Source organism: Salvelinus namaycush, chromosome 31, assembly GCF_016432855.1.
Source record: "Salvelinus namaycush isolate Seneca chromosome 31, SaNama_1.0, whole genome shotgun sequence".
NCBI lineage: Eukaryota > Metazoa > Chordata > Actinopteri > Salmoniformes > Salmonidae > Salvelinus > Salvelinus namaycush.
The window spans coordinates 18,490,193-18,511,328 of NC_052337.1; the positions used below are offsets into that span (position 1 = coordinate 18,490,193).

Genomic DNA, 21,136 nt, shown 5'->3' on the forward strand with positions numbered 1-21,136 from the left:
GACAGTTGGAGGAGTGAGGGTGGGCAGTGGGGGTTGGTTGGTAGAGAACTGACAGTTGGAGGAGTGAGGGTGGGCAGTGGGGGTTGGTTGGTAGAGAACTGACAGTTGGAGGAGTGGGGTTGGGCAGTGGGGGTTGGTTGGTAGAGAACTGACAGTTGGAGGAGTGGGGTTGGGCAGTGGGGGTTGGTTGGTAGAACTGACAGTTGGAGCATCCTGGTTGGGGGGCCCAAGGACCAAAGGACAACCGCTTGTCTCCCACAGACGGAGAGGAGGCATATGCTCTAGGAGTGAGCATTGGGAAGATGGACTGGATGGACTTCTCTTTTTAAGAAATACATAAACAGGGGGCACCACCTACCCACACCCTTACTAGAGCCTTGCAATTCTTGGTTAAAGGTAGGGCAACAATCTGAGGTTCAGTATTTTACAACTTTTACAACTAAAAGTTCAATGGTTCTGCACCGTTTAAGCAGTCTATGGGCCAAAAGCAACTGTAATCAACGGTTTGGTTTTCTTTACAAAGCCACTTTAGTCACCACTAGCAAAGAATCTACCCGACAATGTACTGCCTGTTGAAGACATGTCTGTCTCTTCCCCCCCAGGAACTCTGCTCATAAGACTAATTTATCCTCCATGGTCACAATATGTGGAATTGTGGCACCACTACACACTCAAGGTTACACAGTTCTAGAACTGGTAGAGCACGCATTTTGGAGAATAAATTAATCCTTGTGAGACCTCGCTCTCTGTCGGACTCCACAATCCCTACCCCTTCCCAAATTTGAATGACTGATTTTCTTTTTGTGTGAAGAGGCTATAGTTTGTATATTTTTGGTCGTTCAAACGTGTTTGATTTTGTGTTTGATTTTAAGTTGAAATTAAGCACGTTCATGTGCACAAAGGATGTTCTTCCGCTCATTTTGTGTTAGATTTAACGCAACATGCCCACTTCTGTTTACAAACGGAGGATAAGACAATCGGTTTTCTGAGCAGCTAGATTAGTGATGAAACAACAGGATAGAAGTTTCTGATTTAGAATATTTTTTTATGACGTTTAAACAAACTGACGATGCAGATATCTGTGTTAAAGCCTGAGACGCTGTACAGTATATTTACCTGTCCTTATTTGAAGATGTCACTCTCACCAAAAGCTGGCGTACTGTAAGTATGTGACTGGAAACAACGAAAGTAAGGCAAAATGTCACTATGCCTTTATCTTCTTGTCACATTCTCAAACATTTTGTCATACTTGGACTTTGACTGTATTGTACAAAAAATGTTTCCTTAAAAGTGAAGTGCTTCACTGTTTCTTAATGCAAACATCAAGTCACAGCAAGACCCAACTGAAGAATAAGAGGAATGGGTTCCATCAAATCTTTAGCGAAAAGTAATGTGATACAAATATGAACTATATACTGAGAAAACACTGCTGTACTTTAATCCTAGTTCTTTTATATACTGAGGAAAATCTAAACGTTTGTGTCTTATTGTTGTAAATTATGTCAGAAATGATTTGACTGTAGTTCTTTGCTGGGTTGTTCGATATCTGCATTAGTTTGCACTGTTCTCACATTCTACTTTCAGTGACGCTGGACATTTCTTATGTTGATACTGTTCATACAAGGTTTTGCATAAAAAGCAAGAGTTCAAAATATGCAATGAAGACCGCACTGTATAGAGGATTCTACACAAACACAACCTTGTTGTTATTGAACTGTAAGTATGTGTCAAAAAAATACATAAAAAAATAGCGGGAGATTCTTATAATAAAAACACTGAGAAAACTGAGTCAGCACCTTTCAATTATAAGGCGATGGATACTGTACCTCTAGTTGCTCGAGTGTCCCTTCAATTTATAGGAGCTTTTGGAGTTAGTTAGCATTAGCCTAGTTCAGCTGAGCCTAGCTTTGAGGAACAACTGTTGGTTCCGATTTGTGAGGGAAATACCTTACCTTTATATCTGGGTGTTTCCGCTCATAAGATATGAATCTAAATGGTCAACATGCCAACAGAATCTGCCCCCAAAAAACCCTGTAAACTAACATCATGAGAAAGCAATTGATCTTTCTTCGAACCCAATTTATTAACACACAAGGTCCAAAAGACACTACTAAGGATCTTCAGAAGAGGCAATAGTTACAGTCTTTGACTTCAGGGAATAGGTTGGTCAATAAGCAGATCATACTGCAGATCCAATGAGAGTGACAGACAGAAACATGGCTAGAAAAGAAGAGAATCAGTACAACTACCAGCTAAAGAAGGGAATGAAAAGAAGCCAGGGAGTGCTTGTGTGACTGTGTTCTTTATAATCGTGAGAGATATACAAACGAGGAAAAGAAACAGAAAAAACTAAAAATGGAGGGGATGTGGAGGGGATATGGAGGGGATGTGGAGGGGAGGGGATATGGAGGGGATGTGGAGGGGAGATACAGGGGATGTGGAAGTGGATGTGGAGGTATGGACACCATCTACATCAGCAATAAATAGACACACCAATGACTTTTGCCCAACGTAGATATGGATTAAAACATAATGGAGTATCCTTGACGGTAAGGCAAAGACTGTTGTCACTGAATGTTCACTCATTCAATAAATACTGTGCTACTGTCTTGACAAGTTGTTAGAGTGAGATTTAATTTAATGCATTGCTCGGATTCTTAAACCACACTTCAAATGTATTGTCGATCAGAAGTTACCACAGCCCCTAAGAAAGGTGCATACAAACCATAGGGTTCCTTGAAAAGTGATATACAATTCCCATGTATTATTATTGTAGGCTCTGGTAAAATCAAGGTTTCTTATAAACACAATGAATACTTAGGGATGTCTAGATATAGCCAGGTAAATATTGACAACAAATTATTACTAATCCTTTGTGAATGAATTATCGCTAACTTGAGTAATGTATGACTAGCTAATCAACGTCACTAACACCGCGCTTCAGAGAAAAGTCTGTATTTTGGCTTTATTTTGCAAACCTTTTTGACAAAATCAATTAAAAGGTCCATATTATAGATGCATATTGCAGTATAGGTGAATCATCGTCTAAAACTGGGGGAAATATTTTGCAAACCATTTCAGGATGGACTAAGAAAGACTTAAATGTCACTGAAGTTCTTGCTAACTCATTAGTGCCGTTTTATGAAGTATCCCAGAGATTCAATGGATTCTTTTCTCCATAAGCTGTTGTGACCAGAGAGGAGAAACGCGTAACTCTGAGGAGGAGCTCCAAAAGATGAAACTTTACTTCATGTTTCTAGTATTAGCCGACACAGTACTTGATATCTCTCTTTAATCAATCATACACTGTACATTCTATTTTGTTCCCTCTACACACAAAGCAAGGACCAAGATGTGTTCCAATTCAATTTTCCACAGACATAATTTGACATGATTTTGCTCCACAGCCTTACTGTATCTTCCACCACACCACTAGCCTTTAGCATTAGCATGTAGGAGTTCTCCCAAATGTTAGCCCCTATGACTCCATGAATGTGATTACCCACAAGGTGGTGGGGGTTTATTTGTAGCAGTTGTCGGGACAAACGTCCTATAGTGTCACAGACTAGTGTCGTCTTAGTTCTTGGTCTAGGTCCTGATTTGAGTCATTTCGGATCCAAACGGAAGCGCACTGGCAATCGGTTGCAAACGCAACCGACAACGGTAGCCATTTTGTCAGTACATACTTTACACTCTTGCACACATAGTAGCAGCACACTGAGCAAGCAGCCAGTGACTCAGTAGTAGATGATCACTGTCCTCAGACACAGAAAACATGATAACACTTAGAATAAGGCCAAAATCAACAAGGGGAAAAGGGAATACATGGGATGAGTTTAAATAGCAAACATGATTGGTGCAACATGGTTGTTCTATATTCTCCTCCTACAACATAGGAATTTACAATCATGGCTTCTTAAAGTTTGACAAATGAATTAGCAAAAGTTTCACCTGAAAGATTGCTGTAACCGGCATAACGTAAACCAAGGTCCACAACCAACTCCGTTCAGTCAAAATGTTCTGGTGGATTTGCTTCAGTCAATGACAACGGTCCATTAGTTAGTCCAGGCAAACAAAATCATGTATCATTCGAGAGTTTCCTCTAAAAACATGATGCCGCTGAACACATTGAGGGTGGACGGACTGCATGTTAGTGATGTGCCACAGATCGGACTATAACACCGCTAAGCTGGGAAATCCACAAACTACTAGCTACTCTAATGATTAGCATTACCATCGTAGCAACAGACACGGCTCTGACAGTTTCTGAGACATGATGGCCTTTTGGTGCCGGGTCCCAGGATAGAGTCAAGATGTGTTTTAGAGGCCACACGCCTTCCAGTTTGAGCTAAGCTAACGTCTAAGTGAAGGCATTGAACACACACAGCTAACACCAAGGGATACTGTGCAAGAGCGCGCTAGCATGGGCTGTGCATGGTTGGCATATACAGCGTACTGAAAGAAGCAAGGCCGGGTTGAGAGTCCCATTCCAGACTGAAGGACGAGAGAGAGAAACATAGAGACATAGAGAGAGACGGAGAGAGGAGGGGGAGAGAGAGGGAGAGAGAGAAAGAGTGAGGTGTGAACTGCGACATTTAGCAGAGTGGGAGACGGGGAGAGGGGACAGCTTGGAACCCAGCCTCTTGATTGGTCGCCTGACACAGACTCTGTTACTCATTGGTCAGCAGCATAAGCTGGTGCAGGGAAGAGGTGAATAAGACAACGCCCACACGTGGAAAGTAAGGAAAGGGGGGTTAGTCAAAAGTCTCCCACTTCCCCCGAAGGCCCTCTACCTTCTTTTTAGGTGGTGCAGCGGCCGGCTTAGCCATGGCCAGTAGGTCCCCAAAGGGATCCTGAGTCTCGTTGGAGTCCTCTGCAGTGTTGGGAGGCTTTGGCAGTACCCTAGTGGCAAGGCTAGGGGTGGGGACCGAGGGGGAGTCCAACAGGTTAGAGAGAGCATGGTGGCTGCCTGAGGAGGTGGGGGGAGGACCGCCATGACTGGGGAAGGCAGACCGCATGGATCCCATACCAGGAGGGAGGGTAGACCCCACGGGGGAGGACAGTCTGTAGAGCCCCGGCATTGTAGAAAGAGGGTGAGGAGGGTGACCATGGGGGGAGGCGTGGAAATAGGCGGAGGCGGGAGGCCCGTAGGCACCGCCGCCGAAGGGATTCCCCGCTACGGTGGGCGAGTAGTGTCTGTGGGTGGAGTAGCCGAGGGGCGGGGTGAAGGGGTTCAGGGGCATGTGTTGGTGGAAGGGGGGCAGGCTCTGAGGGTAGGGACGTGGCGGGAGAACAGGCCTGGAGGTTGGAGGTTCGGCACTGGACCGGGTGTCTGCTCCTTCCCCTGCCAAGGCTGGGGTGGTGGTGGTCTGGGCCGGGTTGTTCAGGGGGTCCAGGAGGCTGAGCAGGTCCACATCCCTCCCGTCATTGAAGTCCATCTTGGTGGGCTGCAGCATCAGGTCACCCCCCATCCCAAGGGCCTGCCGGAACTCCTGCCCCCCTGCTGTAGTGGTCCCACCATCCCCCACTACCCCCGGCTTGGTCCGGGGCTGGGGCACTGGTGGAGGACCCAAGACCTTACCTGGCTCTGGGGTTTTCCTCCCCTGGGGGCGGGGGATGGTGATGCACTCCCCTTGGCTGGGGGTGATAAAGAGATCTGGCCGCTCGAGGACCCCGGGACCGAAGCTCTCTCGGCTAGGGGGCCGCAGCTCTTCCAGGTCAGGGGGGGGCACGGACAGGGGTCGGTCCCAATTCGGAGACACCCGTCCGGACATGGCCATATCATCCTGCCCATGCATGCTCCACATCTTGTTGTAGGGGTTGGAGTGCTTAAGGCCTGGAAGGGTGCCACTCAGGTCCATCCGCTACAGAGGGAAGAAACAAGAGAACAAAACAGCTGATAACCTGTACTATCAAATGCTATATAATGTAACATGAGTATAGTTAATGGACCACAGAAGTCTAACAATTTTTTTAGCCGGCTTGTGGGCTGTTTTTGGCACGCAAACCGGGAGTTTCAGACCCCTGAAATCCATTTTTGATTCAGGTCTGTAGCCACCATGTCCCACGTGTCCTCTAGTACCTGGTAGATTAATTTCTGCTGCTCCTGGGGGTCTTTGGGTGTGCGGAGGTCCTCCAGGCTCTTGGCCAGGCTGAGTTGCTGTCCCTCAGGCTCGTCCAAGCAGCTGAACATGTTCCCCAGCAGGTTGATATCAGCAAACTTCTCCATCACTGGGCTGGGCGGGGCTGTGTAGGAGGGGCCGCTGATGGGCTCCTCCCCCCCCTCCGCCTCTTTCAGGGAGCGGTAAGGAGGCGGCCTGTCGGACAAATTATTTAATTAGCTACATGCATGTGTGCACGGCTGCACGCACAGTTGCACATAATTAATATTGTCACATGCAGTACAGTAAACTGTTGACAGGGGTGGGCAATTCCAGTCCTCGGGGGCCTGATTAGTTGATTATTGGAGGCAAAACTGTGACACCAATCATGATCTTCTGTTTGGAATACAATTTGATTAATCAGCTGTGTTTACTAGGGATGGAGAAAAAGTGTGACACCAATCAGGCCCCCGAGGACTGGAGTTGCCCACCCTGTGAGCAGTTACACTGTTACAGTCCCAGCACATAGATACGATTATTAAAGGAAAGATTCAACCATTTTGAATGTTATATAATTTCTGAGCATATTGGAGCGATGTTCTATCGATTCTCAGGGTCATGTCATGTTTTCATGTGTACCTGAGCTTACTGCCGTTCAAGCAGGCAGAAATACATCCTACATCATATGATGCAAACGGATGATGCTGTATTTCTGCCTGCTTGAACAGAAATCTGTCTCTACACTTGCTGTCGCTACACTTGCTGTCGCTACACTTGCCTGACTGAGGCCTGCTTTTTTTTGCTACATGATAAGCTACTATTGCAGCAGATTATAATGTTTGCTGGCAATGGAGACAAAAACCATTTGAGAGATGGACCACAAAACCTAATGCAGACAGCAGAAAGAGATCGTTTTCAGCCAATCGAAAACAATCAAAGAAAAAACATTGGAAGAGTGGCGGATCAGCCGCCCAATCATGCATCGAGCCGGACGGAGATAAGCCAATCAAAGAAGCACTACACAATGAAGTGAGTGCATTATCATAGGTAGGAGTGCAGCGTACAGGGGTGACCATTCGAAGGGGGCAGAGAAGAGAAAGTTCTCGGGGAAGCTGGCAATGGAGTCGTCTTCGTGCTGCAGCTCGTCGCCTGATGAGTCCTCGGACAGAAAGACTGTGTAGTGACGTGTGGGACGGCCACCACTGGGGGAGGTAGATAAGCATAGGCAGAGAGAGAAAGAAAGTGAAAGGGAATGACAGAGATAGAAAAGGAAGGAGAGATAAAGAGATATCCCATATCCCACACAGAGCAGCGAGAGAGAGAGAGAGGGAGAGAGGAGGGAGAGAGAGAGGAGCGAGAGAAGAAAAGAGAGACAGACAAAGAAAAATAAAATTGAATCATTTTTTGTATATCAGATGATTTTGTGTGAAATGTTATCTTTAAAAAATAATTGATGTATGACTGATAGATATAGAACAGAACACTTTAAATTTCATTGAATGATTTCTTTGTTTTCAATAAGGTGTGAGAAATGGAGAGATGGTTGAAAAACACAGAAAGAGAGAAATCTCAGTCTTGGCCTGTGACATATTTTTCTTCATTGGTAACATCAGACCAATCCAACAACTTCTTTTCATATGCCACAAGAGGGCAGCAAACATCTGTAGACTTCACCAAACGTGAGTCTGAGTGTAGTCTGTGGGTCTTCAATCAAGTGGTTTTTACCAATCAGCATTCAGGATTAGACCCACGCATTGTATAAAAAAACAAATAAGCATTCCCACAACCTTTGAATAACACACTTAGATTGTTACAGCTTTGTTAATCTAGTGGCTAAGTCCAGCCTAAAAACTCCATGAATATTTGATTGAACCTTTCTCACAGTTACATCACAAACACACACTAGATGAACTGAAAACACTGGAAACCCCGAGGTGTAATTTATTGAGAATAGTTGGCTAATGCTGAATGGTTAGCTTCATGCTACTCTACACCTCAGGAGACTGTGAAATTGGCTAACTCCCAATGGTTAGCTTCATGCTACACTAGCCCTCAGAAGCTCTCATACATGCTTCTGGGACTGTGGGGCTGAGTACCAACATAAATAGAGGGTTTCCAGGGATATCATGGTGTGTATCTGCATAGATTATACTGTGGCTAATATGTGCATTTCTGGTAGTGAGTATGTAGATGAAGTGTTTGTGTATGTGTCAATAACATGGTAGTGGGTATAGTTGCAAGTTCTTCATTATTAGTATAGGACAGAGTTCTCCAACTCCAGTCCAAAATAATCAACTAATTGTGTTCTTCATTTTTGGATTACTGCAGGGCTTGAGCGAAAGCCTGCACATCCAGTATCTATCCAGCACTGGAGCTGGAGAACCCTGTCCAAATGAAAACGAAAACAATTTGTTGTAGTTGCAGACCTTGGTAAGTGTGTAGCTTATAAGGAACTAGGTGATGAAGGTGATGGTGATGATGAAGATGGGTGATTTGAGGATGTGTATAGTGTAGCTTATGAGGAACTAGGTGATGAAGATGATGGGTGATTTGAGGATGTGTATAGTGTAGCTTATAAGGAACTAGGTGATGGTGATGATGAAGATGGGTGATGAGGATGTGTATAGTGTAGTTTATAAGGAACTAGGTGATGGTGATGATGAAGATGGGTGATGAGGATGTGTATAGTGTAGATTATGAGGAACTAGGTGATGAAGTTGATGGGTGATTTGAGGATGTGTATAGTGTAGCTTATGAGGAACTAGGTGATGACGATGATGGTGATGATGAGGATGTGTATAGTGTAGCTTGGTGGTCTTACTGTTCAGGGCTACTCTCCAGGCCCACGTTGCTGCGAGGTCTCTTGGCTACCTGAGGCCTAGGTGGACGGGCCTGTGGAAATATAAAACATTAAATCACAAACAAACTATTCCAATCGAGTTACACTAACGGACACAGACACAGAAAATATTGTGCACATATGTTAGCCCATATGCATGTTGATATGTCAATACACATGCTTAGACATTAGCCCGTATGTGAATATCAGTTGATAGGTAAAATGTCATATCCACACAGAATATAGTGATTTTCTCCTGTCTGACACCAAAGACATTCTGCAAAAAAAATGTGGTGAACCCTAAACCTTGGATGGGGGAGGATGTGTCATAACAGAGCAACCCTACAGCTACCACCTGAGACCAGGTGGGGTCAGAGGTCATGGGGTTGGGTGAGGGGTTAGAGGTCAAATGTAATCTGGTATTTCCAGCTGCCCTGGCTGCCCCCAGCCCTGACCCTAACCCAGAGGGTCAAACTCAGTGGGAGGAGGTAGTTAAGGGAAGAACTACAAGACTAATTAGTGTGTGTGGGGGGGGGGGGGGGGGCATCAGCTGGCCTATAGAGGAGAGCTCTCTTCACTAAGAGTCTGGGAAACAATATAGTCTGGGAAACAATATAGTCTGGGAAACAATAGAGACTGGGAAACAATATAGTCTTGGAGACAAATTATATTCTGGGAAACAATATAGTCTGGGAAACAATATAGTCTGGGAAACAATATAGTCTGGGAAACAATAGAGTCTGGGAAACAATAGAGTCTGGGAAACAATAGAGTCTGGGAAACAATAGAGACTGGGAAACAATATAGTATGGGAAACAATATAGTCTGGGAAAACAATAGAAACTGGGAAACAATATAGTCTGGGAAACAATAGAAACTGGGAAACAATATAGTCTGGGAAACAATAGAAACTGGGAAAACAATATAGTCTGGAAAACAATAGAAACTGGGAAACAATATAGTCTGGGAAACAATATAGTCTGGGAAACAATAGAAACTGGGAAACAATATAGTCTGGGAAACATTAGAAACTGGGAAACAATATAGTCTGGGAAACAATAGAAACTGGGAAACAATATAGTCTGGGAAACAATATAGTCTGGGAAACAATAGAAACTGGGAAACAATATAGTCTGGGAAACAATAGAAACTGGGAAACAATATAGTCTGGGAAACAATAGAAACTGGGAAACAATATAGTCTGGGAAACAATAGAAACTGGGAAACAATATAGTCTGGGAAACAATAGAGTCTGGGAAACAATAGAGTCTGGGAAACAATAGAGTCTGGGAAACAATAGAGACTGGGAAACAATAGAGACTGGGAAACAATAGAGACTGGGAAACAATAGAGTCTGGGAAACACTAGAGTCTGGGAAACAGTATAGTCTGGGAAACAATATAGTCTGGGAAACAATAGAGACTGGGAAACAATAGAGACTGGGAAACAATAGAGACTGGGAAACAATATAGTCTGGGAAACAATAGAGACTGGGAAACAATAGAGACTGGGAAACAATAGAGTCTGGGAAACAGTATCTGGGAAACAATAGAGACTGGGAAACAATATAGTCTGGGAAACAATATAGTCTGGGAAACAATAGAGACTGGGAAACAATAGAGTCTGGGAAACAATAGAGTCTGGGAAACAGTATCTGGGAAACAATAGAGACTGGGAAACAATAGAGACTGGGAAACAATAGAAACTGGGAAACAATATAGTCTGGGAAACAATATAGTCTGGGAAACAATATAGTCTGGGAAACAATAGAGACTGGGAAACAATATAGTCTGGGAAACAATATAGTCTGGGAAACAATATAGTCTGGGAAATAGTATCTGGGAAACAATAGAGACTGGGAAACAATAGAGTCTGGGAAACAGTATCTGGGAAACAATAGAGACTGGGAAACAACAGAGACTGGGAAACAATAGAGACTGGGAAACAATAGAAACTGGGAAACAATATAGTCTGGGAAACAATATAGTCTGGGAAACAATAGAAACTGGGAAACAATAGAAACTGGGAAACAATAGAGACTGGGAAACAATATAGTCTGGGAAACAATATAGTCTGGGAAACAATATAGTCTGGGAAACAATAGAAACTGGGAAACAATATAGTCTGGGAAACAGTAGAAACTGGGAAAAAATATAGTCTGGGAAACAGTATAGTCTGGGAAACAATAGAGACTGGGAAACAATAGAGACTGGGAAACAATAGAGTCTGGGAAACAATAGAAACTGGGAAACAATATAGTCTGGGAAACAATAGAGACTGGGAAACAATAGAAACTGGGAAACAATAGAGTCTGGGAAACAATAGAAACTGGGAAACAATAGAGACTGGGAAACAATAGAGTCTGGGAAACAATAGAGACTGGGAAACAATAGAGTCTGGGAAACAATATAGTCTGGGACACAATAGAGACTGGGAAACAATAGAGTCTGGGAAACAATATAGTCTGGGAAACAATATAGTCTGGGAAACAATAGAGACTGGGAAACAATAGAGACTGGGAAACAATATAGTCTGGGAAACAATAGAAACTGGGAAACAATATAGTCTGGGAAACAATAGAAACTGGGAAACAATATAGTCTGGGAAACAATATAGTCTGGGAAACAATAGAGTCTGGGAAACAATAGAGTCTGGGAAACAATAGAGACTGGGAAACAATAGAGTCTGGGAAACACTAGAGTCTGGGAAACAGTATAGTCTGGGAAACAATATAGTCTGGGAAACAATAGAGACTGGGAAACAATATAGACTGGGAAACAATAGAGACTGGGAAACAATATAGTCTGGGAAACAATATAGTCTGGGAAACAATAGAGACTGGGAAACAATAGAGTCTGGGAAACAGTATCTGGGAAACAATAGAGACTGGGAAACAATATAGTCTGGGAAACAATATAGTCTGGGAAACAATAGAGACTGGGAAACAATAGAGTCTGGGAAACAGTATCTGGGAAACAATAGAGACTGGGAAACAATAGAGACTGGGAAACAATAGAGACTGGGAAACAATAGAAACTGGGAAACAATATAGTCTGGGAAACAATATAGTCTGGGAAACAATATAGTCTGGGAAACAATAGAGACTGGGAAACAATAGAGACTGGGAAACAATATAGTCTGGGAAACAATATAGTCTGGGAAACAATATAGTCTGGGAAACAGTATCTGGGAAACAATAGAGACTGGGAAACAATAGAGTCTGGGAAACAGTATCTGGGAAACAATAGAGACTGGGAAACAATAGAGACTGGGAAACAATAGAGACTGGGAAACAATAGAGTCTGGGAAACAATAGAAACTGGGAAACAATATAGTCTGGGAAACAATATAGTCTGGGAAACAATAGAAACTGGGAAACAATAGAAACTGGGAAACAATAGAAACTGGGAAACAATATAGTCTGGGAAACAATATAATCTGGGAAACAATTTAGTCTGGGAAACAATAGAAACTGGGAAACAATATAGTCGTGGAAACAATATAGTCTGGGAAACAATAGAGACTGGGAAACAATAGAGACTGGGAAACAATAGAGACTGGGAAACAATAGAGACTGGGAAACAATAGAGTCTGGGAAACAATAGAAACTGGGAAACAATATAGTCTGGGAAACAATAGAGACTGGGAAACAATAGAGACTGGGAAACAATAGAGTCTGGGAAACAATAGAGACTGGGAAACAATAGAGACTGGGAAACAATAGAGACTGGGAAACAATAGAGACTGGGAAACAATATAGTCTGGGAAACAATAGAGTCTGGGAAACAATAGAGTCTGGGAAACAATAGAGACTGGGAAACAATAGAGTCTGGGAAACAATATAGTCTGGGAAACAATATAGTCTGGGAAACAATAGAGACTGGGAAACAATAGAGACTGGGAAACAATATAGTCTGGGAAACAATAGAGTCTGGGAAACAATATAGTCTGGGAAACAATAGAAACTGGGAAACAATATAGTCTGGGAAACAATATAGTCTGGGAAACAATATAGTCTGGGAAACAATAGAGACTGGGAAACAATAGAGTCTGGGAAACAGTATCTGGGAAACAATATAGTCTGGGAAACAATAGAGACTGGGAAACAATAGAGACTGGGAAACAATATAGTCTGGGAAACAATAGAGTCTGGGAAACAATATAGTCTGGGAAACAATATAGTCTGGGAAACAATAGAAACTGGGAAACAATATAGTCTGGGAAACAATATAGTCTGGGAAACAATAGAGTCTGGGAAACAATAGAGTCTGGGAAACAATATAGTCTGGGAAACAATATAGTCTGGGAAACAATATAGTCTGGGAAACTATAGAGCCTGGGAAACAATAGAGCCTGGGGAACAATAGAGTCTGGGAAACAATAGAGCCTGGGAAACACTAGAGTCTGGGAAACAATAGAGACTGGGAAACTATAGAGCCTGGGAAACACTAGAGTCTGGGAAACTATAGAGCCTGGGAAACAATAGAGCCTGGGGAACAATAGAGTCTGGGAAACTATAGAGTCTGGGAAACTATAGAGCCTGGGAAACAATAGAGCCTGGGGAACAATAGAGTCTGGGAAACTATAGAGTCTGGGAAACTATAGAGCCTGGGAAACTATAGAGCCTGGGAAACTATAGAGCCTGGGAAACAATAGAGCCTGGGGAACAATAGAGTCTGGGAAACTATAGAGTCTGGGAAACTATAGAGTCTGGGAAACTATAGAGCCTGGGAAACACTAGAGTCTGGGAAACAATAGCGAGGTAGGGAGTGAGAGGAGGAAGAAGAGAGGAAAGGGAGGGATGGGTGTAAAAAGTGAAAGGCTTAATTAATCCTGTGCAGGGAGGGAGGTCATGGGGGGTTGTGTGTGTGTGTGTGTGTGTGTGTGTGTGTGTGTGTGTGTGTGTGTGTGTGTGTGTGTGTGTGTGTGTGTGTGTGTGTGTGTGTGTGTGTGTGTGTGATAGGGGGAGCTTCTTCATCATTGCACCACGAATGATGACACCTTTTCTTAAGGATCTTTAGAACGAGGAATAAACTCAATTGTGTATTGAATACTCACTACTCTTGCCATCTGTTGTGCCACAACTGTAGGGATAAATATGGTCATGTACTTCACTGTGGACGCTCTAAAACGTACCATTAAATGTGTCTTTCTATTCAAAAGCCATTCGAAAAAGACTTGGTGTTAAGCTCACATCACTGCTTTATAGGAATATGTAATGATAGTAAACATGCTAATTCATCTCAGACAGAAATATAGATATTATAAAAAGACGCTGAAAATATGTATTTTTGCTTTAAAACACGTTGCAAGGATGATAGATATTAAAGACTCATGCAGTGATATAGGTGTCAGATTCTGCAGTAGATAAACTAGACATTGCCCGATAGAGCAGTGTTCATCAACCCTGGGATATCTAGAGGGTGTGCAGGCTTTTCTTCCCGCCTGGCACTAATAAACCTATTCTTCAAATAGTCATTAAGCCCTTTTATTAAATCAGTAATCGCTGGGATGGAACCAAAGCATGTGGGTCCTCGGGACCAGGCCTAGGATTGAAGGGAAATGTGAAAAGAAGCATTACAGAAGCTCCAGAGAAATAGCTCAGGCCAGTGTAACATAGGACAGTGGCTTAGCAGTCATGAGTTTAAGTAACTGTTGAAGAGCTGTGCACCAGAGGTCACTCACGCACACAGGAGGTAACTCAGGTATACACACTGAAACAGAGCAGAAAGATCAGGTGAATGAATAGGAGTGGATTAGTCTCTCCAGTCAACGTTAGGTTAAGGAAAGGAAAGGGGGATACCTAGTCAGTTTTCCAACTGAATGCATTCAACTGAAATGTGTCTTCCACATTTAACCCAACCGCTGTTAATCGACATCCATGTCATCGGCACCTGGGTAGCAGTTATTGTTTTGGGTTAACTGCCTTGTTCAAGGGCAGAACGGCAGATTTTTCCACCTTGCCGGCTCGGGGATTTGAACCAGTAACCTTTCGGTTAATGGCCCAACGCTCTAACCGCTAGGCTACCTGCCGTTCAAAGGTCACCCTGTAACTCTGAGAGCACAGCATGAAAGATGGAACATACGTGTGACGCATACTCTGACAGTATACCAGTCGATAAGCACGCACGCACAAACTCCAAATCACAAACTCAGGTGCCAAGGCCAGAGACGAGAGGTAGAGGGGTAGAGTCGGCAGGTACTCACGGGCCGCGAGTTGCCGCATTGGAGCCTGGGAGGAGGGGGCCGAGCGGGAGGCTCTCGGAGGGGCTGCACCAGAGACACCCAGGGGTCACACACATAAATAGCAATGGAGGGACATGATAATGTACACACACAAACATTCTGTATATGCATGCACATACACACACACATTACATGTATATATTTGTTTAATCTTCAGATGGAGTGACCCACAGTCTCACATATTCCTAATTTAGTCTGCATCCCTGCCTGACAATACACAACCCCCACCAAACAACCCCCACCACACAACCCCCACCACACAACCCCCACCACACAACCACCACCAGACAACCCCCACCAAACAACCCCCACCACACAACCACCACCACACAACCCACACCACACAACCCCCACCAAACAACCCCCACCACACAACCACATCAGACAACCCCTTCACACAACCCCCACAACACAACCCCACCAGGCAACCCCCACCACACAACCACAGACAACCCCCACCACAAACCTCCAACACACTACCACCACCACATCAGACAACCCCCACCACACAACCCCCACCACACAACCACATCAGACGACCCCCACCACACAACCCCACCACAGAACCACAGACAACCCCCACCACACAACCCCACCACAGAACCACAGACAACCCCCACCACACAACCCACACCACACAGCCCCACCAAAAAAAAACACACAACCCCCACCACACAACCACAACAGACAACCCCCACCACACAACCCCAACCACACAACCCCACCACACACCACACAACCACATCAGACAACCACATCAGACAACCCCCACCACACAACCCCCACCACACAACCACATCAGACAACCCCCACCACACAACCACAGACAACCCCCACCACACAACCCCCACCACAAAACCACAGACAACCCCCACCACACAACCACATCAGACAACCCCCACCACACAACCCCCACCACACAACCACATCAGACAACCCCCACCACACAACCACACCACAAACCCCCACATCAGACAACCCCACCACACAAACCCCAACACACAACCCCCACCAGACAACCACATCAGACAACCCCCACCACGCAACCACATCAGACAACCCCCACCACACAACCCCCACCAGACAACCCCCACCTACACAACCCCCACCACACAACCACATCACACAACCCCCACCTACTCAACCCCCACCTACTCAACCCCCACCACAAAACCCCCACCACACAACCACATCAGACAACCCCCACCACACAACCCCCACCACAAAACCCCAACCACACAACCACATCAGACAACCCCCACCACACAACCCCCACCACACAACCACATCAGACAACCCCCACCACACAACCACATCAGACAACACCCACCACACAACCACATCAGACAACACCCACCACACAACCCCCACCACACAACCACATCAGACAACCCCCACCACAAAACCCCCACCACACAACCACATCAGACAACCCCCACCACACAACCCCCACCACAAAACCCCCACCACACAACCACATCAGACAACCCCCACCACACAACCCCCACCACAAAACCCCCACCACACAACCACATCAGACAACCCCCACCACAAAACCCCCACCACACAACCACATCACACAACCCCCACAACCCCCACCACACAACCACATCAGAGAACCCACACAACGCAACCCCCCCCAAACAACCACATCAGACAACCCCCACCACAACCCCCACCACACAACCCCACCACAAAACCCCCACCAGACAACCCCCACCATACAACCACATCAGACAACCCCACCACACAACCACATCAGACAACCCCCACCACACAACCACATCAGACAACCCCCACCACACAACCCCACCACACAACCCTCCCCACACAACCACATCACACAACCCCCACCACACAACCACATCACACAACCCCCACCACACAACCCCCACCACACAACCCCCACCACACAACCACATCACACAAACCCCACCACACAACCACATCAGACAACCCCACCACACAACCACATCAGACAACCCCCACCACACAACCACATCAGACAACCCCCACCACACAACCACATCAGACAACCCCCACCACACAACCCTCCCCACACAACCACATCACACAACCCTCCCCACACAACCCCCACCAAACAACCCCCACCACACAACCCACACCACACAACCCCCACCAAACAACCCCCACCACACAACCCCCACCACACAACCACATCAGACAACCCCTTCACACAACCCCCACAACACAACCCCACCAGGCAGCCCCCACCACACAACCACAGACAACCCCCACCACAAACCTCCAACACACTACCACCACCACATCAGACAACCCCACCACACAACCCCCACCACACAACCACATCAGACGACCCCCACCACAGAACCACAGACAACCCCCACCACACAACCCCACCACAGAACCACAGACAACCCCCATCACACAGCCCCACCCAAAAAAAACACACAACCCCCACCACACACAACCACCACCAAATCAGACAACCCCCACCACACAACCCCAACCACACAACCCCCACCACACACCACACAACCACATCAGACAACCACATCAGACAACCCCCACCAAACAACCACATCAGACAACCCCCACCACACAACCACAGACAACCCCCACCACACAACCCCCACCACAAAACCACAGACAACCCCCACCACACAACCACATCAGACAACCCCCACCACACAACCCCCACCACACAACCACATCAGACAACCCCCACCACACAACCACACCACAAACCCCCACATCAGACAACCCCACCACACAAACCCCACCACACAACCCCCACAAGACAACCACATCAGACAACCCCCACCACGCAACCACATCAGACAACCCCCACCACACAACCCCCACCAGAAAACCCCCACCTACACAACCCCCACCACACAACCACATCACACAACCCCCACCTACTCAACCCCCACCTACTCAACCCCCACCACACAACCCACAACCCCACCACACAACCACATCAGACAACCCCCACCACACAACCACATCAGACATCCCCCACCACACAACCCCCACCACACAACCCCCACCACACAACCACATCAGACAACCCCCACCACACAACCACATCAGACAACAACCACAACACAACCCCCACCACACAACCACATCAGACAACCCCCACCACAAAACCCCCACCACACAACCACATCAGACAACCCCCACCACACAACCCCCACCACAAAACCCCCACCACACAACCACATCAGACAACCCCCACCACACAACCCCCACCACACAACCCCCACCACAAAACCCCCACCACAAAACCCCTACCACACAACCCCCACCACACAACCACATCAGACAACCCCCACCACAAAACCCCCACCACACAACCACATCACACAACCCCCACCACAAAAGACCCCACCACACAACCACATCAGACAACCCCCACCACACAACCCCCACCACACAACCCCCACCACACAACCCCCACCACACAACCCCCACCACACAACCACATCAGACAACCCCCACCACACAACCACATCACACAACCCCCACCATACAACCACATCAGAGAACCCCCACAATGCAACCCCCACCAAACAACCACATCAGACAACCCACACCACACAACCCCACCACAAAACCCCCACCAGACAAGCCCCACCATACAACCACATCAGACAACCCCCACCACACAACCCCACCACACAACCCTCCCCACACAACCACATCACACAACCCCCACCACACAACCACATCACACAACCCCCACCACACAACCCCCACCACACAACCCCCACCACACAACCACATCACACAACCCCCACCACACAACCCCCACCACACAACCACATCACACAACCCCCACCACACAACCCCCACCACACAACCCCCCCCACACAACCACATCACACAAACCCCACCACACAACCCCCACCACACAACCCCCACCACACAACCACATCACACAAACCCCACCACACAACCACATCAGACAACCCCACCACACAACCACATCAGACAACCCCCACCACACAACCACATCAGACAACCCCCACCACACAACCACATCAGACAACCCCCACCACACAACCCCCACCACACAACCACATCAGACAACCCCACCACACAACAACATCAGACAACCCCCACCACACAACCCTCCCCACACAACCACATCACACAACCCTCCCCACACAACCCACACCACACAACCCCCACCACACAACCCTCACCACACAACCCTCACCACACAACCCCCACCACACAACCCTCACCACACAACCCCCACCAAACCCCCACCACACAACCCCCACCACACAACCCCCACCACACAACCCCCACCACACAACCCCCACCAAACAACCCCCACCACACAACCCCCACCACATAACCACATCAGACAACCCCTTCACACAACCCCCACAACACAACCCCACCAGGCAGCCCCCACCACACAACCACAGACAACCCCCACCACAAACCTCCAACACACTACCACCACCACATCAGACAACCCCACCACACAACCCCCACCACACAACCACATCAGGCGACCCCCACCACAGAACCACAGACAACCCCCACCACACAACCCCACCACAGAACCACAGACAACCCCCACCACACAACCCACACCACACAGCCCCACCAAAAAAAAAACACACAACCCCCACCACACAACCACCACCAAATCAGACAACCCCCACCACACAACCCCAACCACACAACCCCCACCACACACCACACAACCACATCAGACAACCACATCAGACAACCCCCACCACACAACCCCCACCACACAACCACATCAGACAACCCCCACCACACAACCACAGACAACCCCCACCACACAACCCCCACCACAAAACCACAGACAACCCCCACCACACAACCACATCAGACAACCCCCACCACACAACCCCCACCACACAACCACATCAGAAAAACCCCCACCACACAACCACACCACAAACCCCCACATCAGACAACCCCACCACACAAACCCCACCACACAACCCCCACCAGACAACCACATCAGACAACCCCCACCACGCAACCACATCAGACAACCCCCACCACACAACCCCCACCAGAAAACCCCCACCTACACAACCACATCACACAACCCCCACCTACTCAACCCCCACCTACTCAACCCCCACCACACAACCCACAACCCTCCCCACACAACCACATCAGACAACCCCCACCACACAACCACATCTGACATCCCCCACCACAAAACCCCCACCACACAACCCCCACCACACAACCACATCAGACAACCCCCACCACACAACCCCCACCACACAACCACATCAGACAACCCCCACCACACAACCACATCAGACAACAACCACCACACAACCCCCACCACACAACCACATCAGACAACCCCCACCACAAAACCCCCACCACACAACCACATCAGACAACCCCCACCACACAACCCCCACCACAAAACCCCCACCACATCAGACAACCCCCACCACACAACCCCCACCACAAAACCCCCACCACAAAACCCCCACCACACAACCCCCACCACACAACCACATCAGACAACCCCCACCACAAAACCCCCACCACACAACCACATCACACCACCCCCACCACAAAACCCCCACCACACAACCACATCAGACAACCCCCACCACACAACCCCCACCACACAACCCCCACCACACAACCCCCACCACACAACCACATCAGACAACCCCCACCACACAACCACATCACACAACCCCCACCATACAACCACATCAGAGAACCCACACCACACAACCCCACCACAAAACCCCCACCAGACAAGCCCCACCATACAACCACATCAGACAACCCCACCACACAACCACATCAGACAACCCCCACCACACAACCACATCAGACAACCCCCACCACACAACCCCACCACACAACCTTCCCCACACAACCACATCACACAACCCCCACCACACAACCACATCACACAACCCCCACCACACAA

At 47.3% G+C, this 21,136-nt stretch overlaps 1 protein-coding gene across 4 annotated transcripts in view; it reads right to left on the minus strand.

Annotated features, from left to right (window-relative positions):
- Window positions 1–3,257: 3,257 nt before the first annotated feature.
- The window catches only part of dennd1a (DENN/MADD domain containing 1A), a 160,575-nt gene continuing 142,696 nt past the window's right edge, over window positions 3,258–21,136 (minus strand). The window contains exons 20-24 of one of the 4 annotated variants that reach the window (XM_038969956.1): window positions 15,148–15,210; window positions 8,923–8,993; window positions 7,166–7,303; window positions 6,083–6,317; window positions 3,258–5,864 (exon numbers count right to left, since the gene is read on the minus strand). In XM_038969956.1, the coding sequence (XP_038825884.1) occupies window positions 4,755–5,864; window positions 6,083–6,317; window positions 7,166–7,303; window positions 8,923–8,993; window positions 15,148–15,210 (1,617 nt within the window). In that variant the 3' untranslated portion in view covers window positions 3,258–4,754. The remainder of the gene's footprint in view (window positions 5,865–6,082; window positions 6,318–7,165; window positions 7,304–8,922; window positions 8,994–15,147; window positions 15,211–21,136) is intronic. The other 3 variants (XM_038969957.1, XM_038969958.1, XM_038969959.1) reach the window with 3 other exon arrangements.